Raw genomic sequence first — 12,356 nt, 5'->3', positions numbered from 1 at the left:
TGGCTAGCGCCTACAGGACGGCACCGACCGACGCGGTGCTGGCATTGGCCAAAATACCTCCAGTGAAAATCAGAGTGAAGGAAAGAAGTATGATGTGGGAAGGGGGAAAAAGTGGAGCGAAGGAATGGGCAATGAACGAGTGGGAGCGGTAATGGGAGAAGTACGAGGGTTGGATAAAGACCTTCGTACCCCGGATCCGCGAATGGACGAAAAGCGGGTACATGTTGGCTCAGGTTTTCACCGGACACGGCGTGTTCGGGAAATACCTGAAGCGGATACGAGTGGAGAGAAGTAGTGAATGTTGGTTTTGTAACGAAAGAGAGGACACACCGGAGCACACGCTGTGGGAGTGTCCGGAATGGGAGGGCTATCGGGCGGAGGCAAGAGCGGGGGGACTCGACCTGAACCGAAGCACGATAGGGAACGAGCTGGTGGAAAGTAAGAGCAAGTGGGTAGCGTTTGAGGGCCTGATAGAGAACATCTTGAGGGCCAAGACTGTGAGAGAGAATGAGAGAAAAAAGAGTGGAGTGCGGAGTAGAGTCCGTACCTAGTCTGGTGCGAGCAAGGAAGCCCTGATGTAATGCCGAGAGGCGGTTCCGGGGCAGAAGAGGGGAGGTGGGTTTAGTGGGTAGGCGGCCGACGTAATGGTCGGTCGAATCCCACACTACCCGGTCGTGGACCAGGCCGGGTGTCTTAAGAAGATTCCCCCTCCTCGGAAAAAAAAAAAAAAAAAAAAAAAAAAAAAGGTTAGTTCAGGTTCGAGTCTCAACCGGACCTTCATAGCGAGCGGACGTGCCTTCGGGAGCTCCGAATAAATAGAGAGTCTGCGAAGCCACTGCAGTAGCACAGCGAACATCTAGACACAGGTAAGTACCGAAAAGGGGGCTTGAATTGGCGAATTTTCCAGGGAAACTTGGAAAATCACAGTTCGGGTAGATAGTAGCAAAGTAGAAAATTGCCTGGGGCAGGTTACATAACAAACTTGCCCACTTTTGCTTACAGGGAAAACATTTTCTTTCCATACAGGGCGCTAGGTCTCTAATAGGCAGGTGCCGGCACTTCTGTGTTGGCATCCTTTGTTGTCTGGCCCGGCAAATTGGGGAGGTTTAGCACCACCCAATTGTAGGAATAGACAAAGAAATGGAGAGGATGTCCGAAGAAGGAGACGAGACGGACTTCCTAAAGATGTTGGCAACAACATCTGGACCACAGGAGGAGGAAAGGACAAGGGAGGAACCGACCTCCCTCAGATTTGACACTTGCTGGGAGGAAAGCAAGGTATACGGAAAAAGAAGGAGAACGGAAGGCGCACGGTCTCCAATAATGGGCGCAAACATCGCAAACATCGATGAAAACGACGGGATTTTGGAACAGAAATCCCGGCTAAGACGATTAAAACGAGCAATCAAATCCATAGATAGATCCGTATCGGAGATCGCTAGACTTGTGGCACAAAATGTGAACACAAAAAAGGAGATTAAGGACGGTGTTGCCAAGTTGAAAGCGAAGTCAGCGGGGATTAACACCGAAGAGATATGGGCCCTATTGGACGGGATCAAGGGGGGCACCACGAAAGAGGAAATTGGTTGCCAAACCGTACAAGTGGAAGCTTTGTCCACTGCTGGGATGGCTAAAGAGACCACCACGGTGGGGACACAGACTGACTTCCCCACTTCTGAAGAGGAACGAACAAGAGCCGCCAAGATTGCGGCTGTAATGGAAAAGGCCGAGATAAAGGACATTGACCAATTGCACGAATTGGTAACAATGGCATGGCCTACGGAAAGTTATCGGAGAACTTCCACGGAAAAAGGTAGTATCTTGGAGCAGGAAGACAGAGACATCGTCGTGATAAGCGACGTTGAGAACTCTGAATCCAGTAAATTGATGCAGGAACTGGCGGAAACTAACAATCAACTGGCCAAGTTGATTAACAAGAACGGCATGGAGCCGAAAAAGTTGTATGTCCTGAAGCAACAGGACACATTAATCTGCGAGGACTCCAACGATACTGGGAAGAATGTAGACAGATACATTTTCCTGGCAAAAATCTCGCATGACAGCGTCGGCGAGAAGAAAACGGAGGACATGGTGGAAGTTCTGTCCAAAATTCAAGCGAAAGCTCGAGAATCGGGCAGGAAAAAGCTGGCTATCGCAACAACGAAGTCAGGCACCACCGTCGGAGCTAGGAGGCTACTCGAGTTCCTTTACAGGAACGAAACCGAGGACGTGTGCATCTTCGGAGTGCCCACAAGAAAGGGCAAAACAGAAAAGAAAACTTTCGCCGCCACCGCTGGGCAAGGAACGCCTATGCAGGTGGATGACAACGAGGCGAAAATTATGGAGGAAAAACGGCAACGAGGCGTCTGGGCTAATAAGAAAAGAACAGACACAATTAAAATTAAACTGCAGGCGGGACAAGATTACGCCAAAGTTGTGAAAACGCTAAAGAGCGAGATAAACTTGGAAGAAGTCGGGGTTAAGGTTAAGAGCCTCAGAACCAACAAAGAAGGCGTGATCCAAGTTGGAATCGAGGGCAAGGATGAAGGGAAAAATAAATTCCTGGACCTCATCAAGGAAAAGACCAAAGAGGTCGGCGAATCCGAACTCGTCACCAGGTCCAAAACGATATTCGTCAGAGATCTGGACGAGAGCGTTGAAGAAACGGAGATCGTGCAAGCCCTAAATGTGGCTGGCAACGTAGAAGTGGCCAGGGACGTCAAAATCGGATTGGCCAAAAAATCAAACAGGGCCGGTTTAAAACACGCCTTTGTGAGATTGCCCATAGAGGCGGCCAACAAGATCCTCACAAAGGGTCACATAAGAGTGGGGTGGTCCAAATGCAGGGTGGAAGAAGCGGATTCCCCACTTAGATGCTACAAATGTAGCAGATACGGGCATAGCTCGAAGAAATGCACGGTGAAAGACACAATGGAGGGAAAATGCCTGAACTGTTCCGAAAAAGGACATCAGGCAAAGAATTGCCAAAACCCCCCAAAATGTTACGCCTGCTACAAGGAAGGGGGAAATAATGACAACGTGGACCACAAGGCCCAAAGCGTCCAATGCCCGGAGTACAAGAACGCCGTGCAGGAATGGAGGAGGACTCTTAAGACCAGACAGCGCTAAATAACACGTAATGCAGCACGACACCATAGTAACGACGAACCAACGAGCTCGAAGAGATGGAAACAGAGTCCTGAAAGTCGTGCAGTTAAACTTCAATCGAAGTCGAACTGCACACGACCTCATGGACAAATACATGGAGGACGAAAAAATAGACGCAGTAATAGGATGCGAGCAGAATCGGAAATTGGACAATCTCGACGTCGAGGACGACGCGAGAGACTGCTTCATCAAGTTGAGAAACATAAAACTCGTCGACTCCAAACATACGAACTCTGGTTTTACGTACGTAATCACACAGAATGTGATGCTGCTGTCGTGTTATTTTTCCCCGAACGGGACGGACCCAGGATTCGCCTCGTTGCTGGATGAGATATCGACGCATATCAAGATGCATAGGAATAAAAGGATACTCATAGGGGGGGATCTGAATGCCAAGACGCCCGTAATAGGATCGACGACGACGACGTCAAATGCAAGAGGAGTAATCCTGGAAAATTGGATATACTCGAACGACTTGATTGTTTACAATGAAGGAAATGCACCGACGTTCGTCAGGAAAACGGGCACATCAATAGTGGACATCACCCTAGGAAACAACAAATTAGGAAACCGAGTCGAGAACTGGAAGGTTCTGGAGGATATGGAAAATCATAGTGATCACCGATCCATCCGATATGACGTAGTCATGATACAAGGAAGTGACACGATAGAGGAGGGGGACAACGAGGGAAAATTCGGAAAAAGATGGGTGCTGACCGATAGGAACAGAATAAGATTCGAAGAAGCGGTACCGCATCTGTTCGGTCAACAATATGACAATGAAACGGTAGCAGAGGTGACTGGAAAAATCACGCAACTCTGCGACAACCACCTGGGAGGAGGTGCCAAGGGAAGGAAACATCCCCCTCCCGTCTATTGGTGGTCGGAAACGATCAGGAAAAAGAGAGAGGACTGCGTTCGGGCGAAGAGAAAGCTCGCCCGAATTAAGTCAAAGATCAGCAAGCGAGATAATAACGCTGACAAACAAAAAGGAAGGCTAGCCATCGAGCGGGCCGTCGAGGAGTACAAGACCCGCAAGAAAGAACTAAGACGGGAAATAGGAAAAAACAAAACGCAGAAATGGAAGGAACTCTGCGCGGAATTGGAGGATGACGTCTGGGGAAAGGCGTATCAAATAGCCACGAAACGGCTGAAGATAGGACGTTTTAGGATCCAGTCTGTAGAAGAGATAAACAGACAGATAGAGGCACTCTTCCCGAGACGGCCTAAAATACAATGGGAAAGGGAGAAGCAAGTGGAAAATGACGGTAAACGCACTGATTGTGCAGAAATCGTCATTTCAGAATTGGAGCGGGCCCTGGGGAACGTCAATCGAAAGAAGGCGCCAGGGCCGGACGGAATAACGACTGAAATTTTCCTGACAGTCGCCAAGGAGCACAAAAACTTCCTTCTGGGACTGTACGACAAAGTTTTCAAGGAGGAAAACTTTCCCGAACCTTGGAAAATAGCCAAACTGGTCCTTATCGAAAAACCGAGGAAGGACGGAGACGATGGAAACGTCAAGAAATACAGACCGATATGTCTGATAAACACGATAGGGAAAGTCTTCGAGAAAATCATCTGCGAAAGACTACAAAAGGAGCTGGAGGATAAAGACTTGATCTCGGATCGGCAGTTCGGTTTCCGCAAAGGAAAATCGACCGTGGACGCCATGAGGAAAATCAAGAAAATCACCGAAGATGTGAATAAGAAGTGCGTAAAAGACAGAGATTTCTGCGCGATGGTCTGTTTGGACATCGAGAACGCCTTCAATTCGGCACCTTGGGACGGCATAGTGGCCGCCTTGGAAAGGAAAAAAATCAGTCGACGACTGATAAACCTGGTGAAATCTTACTTGGAAGATCGTAAGATAGTGACGGAAGATGGCAAGATACACGAAGTGAGCTGCGGCGTGCCACAGGGATCGGTATTGGGCCCGACGCTGTGGAACGTCTATTACGACGACATCCTCAGGACCAGAGTCGCACCAGGAACGGAACTGGTAGCGTACGCAGACGATCTGTCAATAGTGGTGAGAGGGAAAAACCGCAACACATTGCATGGGCGAATCGAACAGTCGGTAAGCAGAATCGTCAAAAACATGGAGGAAAAGGGACTGAGGGTGGCCAAACAAAAAACGGAGATGGTCCTATTGGCCGGAAGAAGGAAAATCAAAAAATTCTCCTTCAAAATTGACGGAGAAACCGTTCGAAGTCGAGAACACGTAAAAGTACTCGGAGTGTACTTCGGAAGAGATGCGAACTTCGGCGTGCACGTCCGGAAAGTGACGGAAAAGACGCACAGGACAATCAACGCCCTGGTCGGTCTGATGCCACACACAGGAGGGAGCGGCAACGCCGCGACAAGAAAGAAACTCTTGGCATCGGTGGCACTGTCTACGGTTTTGTACGCAGCACCGATATGGGGACACGTAATGAAGAAGAAAACCTACTCGGGTATGCTGAGTAGGATAAACAGGAGACTCGCGATCGGTGCGATTCAAGCGTACAGAACGATCTCGCTGGAGTCCGCTGAGACTCTAGCAGGAATGCCACCCTTGGATCTGCTGGTGGAAGAAAGAACAACGGTACAGCAGCGAGGACCGGAGGCTAAAAAAGAAGCCAGAGAAAAAACATATGAAAGCTGGCAACGTAGGTGGGACCGATACCAGGGACACGCAAAAACGTTCGTGAAAGACGTCAAAGCGTGGAGCACGAGGAAGTATGGAAACATGAGCCATTACGTCACTCAAGCCATGAGCGGACACGGGTCGTTCGGCACATATCTGAAGAAGATAGGCAAGGCCGACGACGACGAATGTTGGTTCTGTACAAACACAGACAATCCGGAGCACACGGTTTTCGAATGTAAACAATTCGAAAACCATAGAGAATCCGCGAAACAGAAGTGCGGAACCAATGTAACAAAGGAAAATGTGGCCGAACTGCTTCTTAAAGATGAAGAGAACTGGAAGATTGTCACCGAGATGCTGCACGCCATAATGGCAGAAAAGTGCGAGCACGAAAGGAGACGGAAGAAGGAAAGGGAACAATCTGAACAAGATCCCCCCCGACAATAGCAGGCGGAAGAAAAAACCCGACACTGACGATTGGAAAAAAATCGATCAGACGTCGATGATGACCGCCTCCGCAAAGGACAGGACAAGCCGCCACTCGTCTGAAGGAATGCCATGACGGCGGTACCGGACGAGCAGTGCGAAGAAGAGGGGAGGTTTTTTAGTGGGTAGGCGTCTTCTTCTTCTCAGGAAGAGGAGGATGAATCCCACATAACCCGATCGCCAGACCACCAGATCGGGTACCTATGAAGGTTTTTCCTCCCCGCCAACAAAAAAAAAAAAAAAAAAAAAAGGTTAGTTCAGGTTAGTTCAGGTTAGTTCAGGTTAGTTCAGGTTAGTTCAGGTTAGTTCAGGTTAGTTCAGGTTAGTTCAGGTTAGTTCAGGTTAGTTCAGGTTAGTTCAGGTTAGTTCAGGTTAGTTCAGGTTAGTTCAGGTTAGTTCAGGTTAGTTCAGGTTAGTTCAGGTTAGTTCAGGTTAGTTCAGGTTAGTTCAGGTTAGTTCAGGTTAGTTCAGGTTAGTTCAGGTTAGTTCAGGTTAGTTCAGGTTAGTTCAGGTTAGTTCAGGTTAGTTCAGGTTAGTTCAGGTTAGTTCAGGTTAGTTCAGGTTAGTTCAGGTTAGTTCAGGTTAGTTCAGGTTAGTTCAGGTTAGTTCAGGTTAGTTCAGGTTAGTTCAGGTTAGTTCAGGTTAGTTCAGGTTAGTTCAGGTTAGTTCAGGTTAGTTCAGGTTAGTTCAGGTTAGTTCAGGTTAGTTCAGGTTAGTTCAGGTTAGTTCAGGTTAGTTCAGGTTAGTTCAGGTTAGTTCAGGTTAGTTCAGGTTAGTTCAGGTTAGTTCAGGTTAGTTCAGGTTAGTTCAGGTTAGTTCAGGTTAGTTCAGGTTAGTTCAGGTTAGTTCAGGTTAGTTCAGGTTAGTTCAGGTTAGTTCAGGTTAGTTCAGGTTAGTTCAGGTTAGTTCAGGTTAGTTCAGGTTAGTTCAGGTTAGTTCAGGTTAGTTCAGGTTAGTTCAGGTTAGTTCAGGTTAGTTCAGGTTAGTTCAGGTTAGTTCAGGTTAGTTCAGGTTAGTTCAGGTTAGTTCAGGTTAGTTCAGGTTAGTTCAGGTTAGTTCAGGTTAGTTCAGGTTAGTTCAGGTTAGTTCAGGTTAGTTCAGGTTAGTTCAGGTTAGTTCAGGTTAGTTCAGGTTAGTTCAGGTTAGTTCAGGTTAGTTCAGGTTAGTTCAGGTTAGTTCAGGTTAGTTCAGGTTAGTTCAGGTTAGTTCAGGTTAGTTCAGGTTAGTTCAGGTTAGTTCAGGTTAGTTCAGGTTCCCCCCTGCGGTGTCTCCACCTTGTCGTGGTGGGGGGGCTTCACGTTTCCGACTCTTCTGTCTTCTCCAGTAGGATTCCTGCTGGAGAGGTCAGAGGAGGTGGAGACCGACTAAGAGAGACACAAAAAAGGGCGAAATGAGTAAGCAAAACATTAGAGTACCCCAGGCGGGTGATAGTCCCGCCGTCGGCTCCGACCGGGTGGAAGCCCCGGTGGCCGGCGCTGGCCCCATGGATTCTGGGGGGGGCCAAGTTTGCTCGAGGGTGTTGAGGGTTGAATTGGAGAGATGCATCGGGGAAGAACCATATAAGAAAAAAGAAAGCGTAGAAGTATCTATTCTGATGGAAACAATAGAAAGGGTTAAGGGGTTAATTAAAAATTTAGAAAATAAAATAGAAAAAAGCACTCATAGGGATATCAAAGAAATTTGCAAACAATTAGGAAAACAAAAGAAAGTATTCGAAAGAAATATAATTAAGGACTGGCTAGAAAACAATAAATACGAGAAGGCGGATAAAATGATTAACGATGCTGATGTACAAACAGAAAAAATAGGAACGGTAGAACAAGCAACTCAAACAAATAAAGAAGGGGATATTGAAAGTATAGATGGTATTAATAATTATGAGGATTTTAAAAATATTGTTGAAAATAATTGGCTTGAATCGACTTTTATAAATACGGAAATTAAAATTGGGAATCCATTGAACAGTAAAATGACAACGGTGAAGGTAGTGATGGTTGAGATGGGAGATACTAAGATGGAAAAGGGAGTGCAAGCCGAATATAGAAGAAGGTATCCGGAATTAATGGAATGTGAGGAAGATTTTGTGGTGGTTGAGCAACTTCATAACTTCAAATCTGGGGTGGGGGAGAAACAATTAAGACAGAAAATTATAAGAATTGGACTTACTGATAAGGAGGAAGAACTTTGGGAAAACTTATACAAAATTAAAACAGAAACTGTGGACGACGAGTGGGTGGCAATGCATAGAATTGAGGGGATGAGTGTTGAGAGACTAAGAAAAATAATAGAAGCGGTGTTTAAAAACGGAACAACTCAGGTTATGATCTATACGGACGGACGGGAAGAAGAAGAGATAAATAGAGGAAGAAAAAGGAAAAGTTACGCTCTAGTGGTGGACCGGGTGAGTGGGGAAGACTTGGAGACAACGATGGGTGAAATAAAGAAATCAATAAAATATAAGGGAGCAAACAAGGAAATAAATGGCCTGAGAACAACGAAAGAAGGGAAAATTCTAATGACAATGGGAAGTGATGTAGAATGCGTCAAGGAGATCAAGAGTGCGATAGAGTGGCAGTTGAGGACGAAAGTGAGAGTTATGGGACCTAAAACAAAAAGGGTTGCCATACACATAAGAGGAATGGAGATTACTACAGGGACAAAAGAGGTAAAGCAGGCGATAATGACGAGAGTTATAGGACTGAGTGAGGATGACTTTTCTTTGGGGGACATGAGGGCAAATAAATGGGACACACAGGCGGTGACAGTGGTTATGGGCGAGAAAGTGGCGGATGAATTGATGAAGGACCCATACATCAGAATCGGATATGTGAGATGCAGAATGGAGAAAAGACTGGAGGTGAAAAGGTGTTATAAATGTTGGGGATTTGAGCATGAAGCTAGGGAATGTACAGGGAAGGACAGATCGAGGTGCTGTTTTGTGTGTGGCGAAGAAGGTCATAAGGGACAGGATTGCAAAGGGGAGGACATGTGTGGGATTTGTAATGAAAAGGGACATAGGACAGGAACAGGAAAATGTGAGGCATTTAGAAGGGCTTTGAGAAGGGCTAGAGAAGAGGAAAGAAAGAGACGACTGGCTGCCCCGCCCTTTGGGGGGGTGGGGTAGTCAAGGGAAATACCACCCCCCCCCTGAAGTAATGCTTAGCGGCGGTTCCGGGGGGGAACCAGGGTGAAGAGAGGAGGGTTTTAGTGGGTAGGCGTCCCATTCAGGGACGAATCCCACATAACCCGGTCGCCAGAACAACAGACCGGGTACCTATGAAGGTTTCCCTCCTCTATAAAAAAAAAAAAAAAAAAAAAAAAAAAAGGTTAGTTCAGGTTAGTTCAGGTTAGTTCAGGTTAGTTCAGGTTAGTTCAGGTTAGTTCAGGTTAGTTCAGGTTAGTTCAGGTTAGTTCAGGTTAGTTCAGGTTAGTTCAGGTTAGTTCAGGTTAGTTCAGGTTAGTTCAGGTTAGTTCAGGTTAGTTCAGGTTAGTTCAGGTTAGTTCAGGTTAGTTCAGGTTAGTTCAGGTTAGTTCAGGTTAGTTCAGGTTAGTTCAGGTTAGTTCAGGTTAGTTCAGGTTAGTTCAGGTTAGTTCAGGTTAGTTCAGGTTAGTTCAGGTTAGTTCAGGTTAGTTCAGGTTAGTTCAGGTTAGTTCAGGTTAGTTCAGGTTAGTTCAGGTTAGTTCAGGTTAGTTCAGGTTAGTTCAGGTTAGTTCAGGTTAGTTCAGGTTAGTTCAGGTTAGTTCAGGTTAGTTCAGGTTAGTTCAGGTTAGTTCAGGTTAGTTCAGGTTAGTTCAGGTTAGTTCAGGTTAGTTCAGGTTAGTTCAGGTTAGTTCAGGTTAGTTCAGGTTAGTTCAGGTTAGTTCAGGTTAGTTCAGGTTAGTTCAGGTTCCCTCCCGATGTGTCTCCACTTTGTCGTAGTGGGAGGGCTTGTACTCATCCAATGATCCCAAAGGCCATGCCGGTGGTAGCGTAGCTACTGGCGGGTCTTACCTTGCCGGACGGGCGGAGGGAGAGGATGAGGACTAAGAGAGGCACACAAACAGGAAGAATCATGAACAGCAAACAAGTGGATCTTTCGTTACCTCCTCAGGGGTGCTCGGAGCCCCAGAGGACGGCGGGCGAGGTGCCGAAGCAGGCCTCGCTGACTGTCGAAATTCAACGACTGCCTTCAAAGGAAGGGTGCGCGATGGACCCCAAGGTCGCCACCCCGGTAAGTACTACTGGGAAGAGAGGAGGTACCAACACAGAAGGGCCGAATCTAAAAGAGAAGGGAAGAATGGGGAGGACTATCAAGCCGATGACGAGGGGAGAAAGCCTTCAAAAGACTGGGACCAGGAGTGCGACTTGCGGAGACCGGGAGAAGGGATTTGCAACAAGCACAAAGGTCCAGAGGACGCCACCGAGAAGCAAAGAGGCACCGTCCGTTGATTCAGGTGCCATGGGTTCTAGCGTGAACCCATCACAAATTCTCAAGGGTAAAGACGACATTTTAGCCAGCGATAAAAGATCTGCCGACATGCCAAGTACTGTCGGAAACACATTCGCCGCAGAAACTGTAGCCGAACCAGATTGCACACGCGAGGAAGAAAAGGAAACTACAAACAACGAGAAACGAGAAGTCACTGTTATCTCTGAAAAACCGAGTAAAAAGAATGGAAGCATCGAGGTGACAGGCTTCATCGAAGTCCTGAAAGACATAGAGAGGTTAGTTACACAGCTGGGAAACAACATCGAGAACAACACAAAGAAGGAAATAAAGGATATTGCAATCAAACTGGGGAGGAACACTAACAGATTAAAACGAATGGAAATCGTAGACTGGCTGGAGTCTAATAAACAAGAAGACATGGAAATGGTGCGGAAAATAGATAAAGGCATACAGACGGAACAGACTGGCCTGCCAAAACGTAACAACGATTCGGCTGACGAACAAACGGAAATTGAGATAAGACGGATACTGGAAGGGAAAACAGATCTTCACAAGTTGGAGACTATATCAAGGAAGGAGTGGTCAGAACATTGGTACAGGTGCACCGAGGTCACGCAAGGCAGCATCCTGGAACGAGAAACAGAGGATCTGATCATTCTTGCGGACATTAACGACTTCAATAGTAAACTCCTGAAAGAGATTGGACTTAGGGCCCCGGATTTTGCGAGGTTAATCGAAAAAGAGCCAATAAAGAACGGAAAGCTATACACCATAGTTAGGAACGACGAGCTCAAAATCGAGGAGGAAGAGCTGCAGATTACCAAGAGCCGCAAAACCGTGGTGGCAGGCGTGGACACTTCTGGAGACAATGAGAAAGAGACCTTCGGACGGCTGCTGGAAGCGATTACTAAAGTCAAGAAAACGACAGAAGGCGAAAAGGAAATAGCGGTAGCAGCGACATCAGCATCGCTAATAGTGACTGCCAGGAAAATTATGGAACACCTATTTGCCGACACAGCAACGGTGATCAAGGTGTTTGGATATCCGGTCAGGCGACGGGCGTGGAATAAAGTGGTGGCAGAAGCTCGGAGCGACACGACGACTGAGGCGACAAAGAGGACTAGACCGCGAAGGCTTGACAGCGTAAACAGCACCGCGAGCGGAAGTAGCTGGGTACCGGTTAGGAGAAAAGCTGAAACGGTAATCATCAAACCAACTACTAGAGAGCACGGATACTCGCAGATTGTGAAAATGCTGAAAGAAAAAGTCAACATAGAAGGAATGGGAATCAGAGTAAAATCACTCGTCGAAACGAACCAAGGGCACGTCAAACTTAAGGTGACGGGAAACACAATCGACCAAGAGAAATTCCTTAAGGTGGTGGCAGAAACGACGGCGCAAAGCGCGACAGTGCAACTGCTAACTAGAGAGCAGACAGTCTTCATCAACGGATTAGATTGCAGCGTAGATGAGGACGAGATATGTGAAGCAGTCGCGCAATACGTGCAGACCAACAGAGGCGACATAAAGGTTAGGCTCTCGGCGCAAGTCAACAAACAAAGACAGAGACACGCTTTCGTCACTCTGCCAACAGAAAAAGCAAGAGACCTGGTCAGTAACAGACGGATCAAAATAGGATG

General features: G+C 47.0%; 1 protein-coding gene across 1 annotated transcript; it reads left to right on the top strand.

The window, feature by feature from the left end:
- The first annotated feature begins 221 nt into the window (after positions 1 to 221).
- LOC136350170 (uncharacterized) lies at positions 222 to 551 on the top strand. Its single transcript, XM_066301678.1, has one exon. It carries the CDS (start codon positions 222 to 224, stop codon positions 549 to 551), a length of 330 nt encoding a protein of 109 aa, XP_066157775.1.
- The last annotated feature ends 11,805 nt before the right edge of the window (positions 552 to 12,356 follow it).

The sequence above is a fragment of the Euwallacea fornicatus genome, unplaced genomic scaffold, assembly GCF_040115645.1.
Source record: "Euwallacea fornicatus isolate EFF26 unplaced genomic scaffold, ASM4011564v1 scaffold_132, whole genome shotgun sequence".
Taxonomy (NCBI): domain Eukaryota; kingdom Metazoa; phylum Arthropoda; class Insecta; order Coleoptera; family Curculionidae; genus Euwallacea; species Euwallacea fornicatus.
The sequence above is the reverse complement of the archived record's forward strand: the minus strand, read 5'-3'. Positions and strand labels throughout refer to the sequence as shown.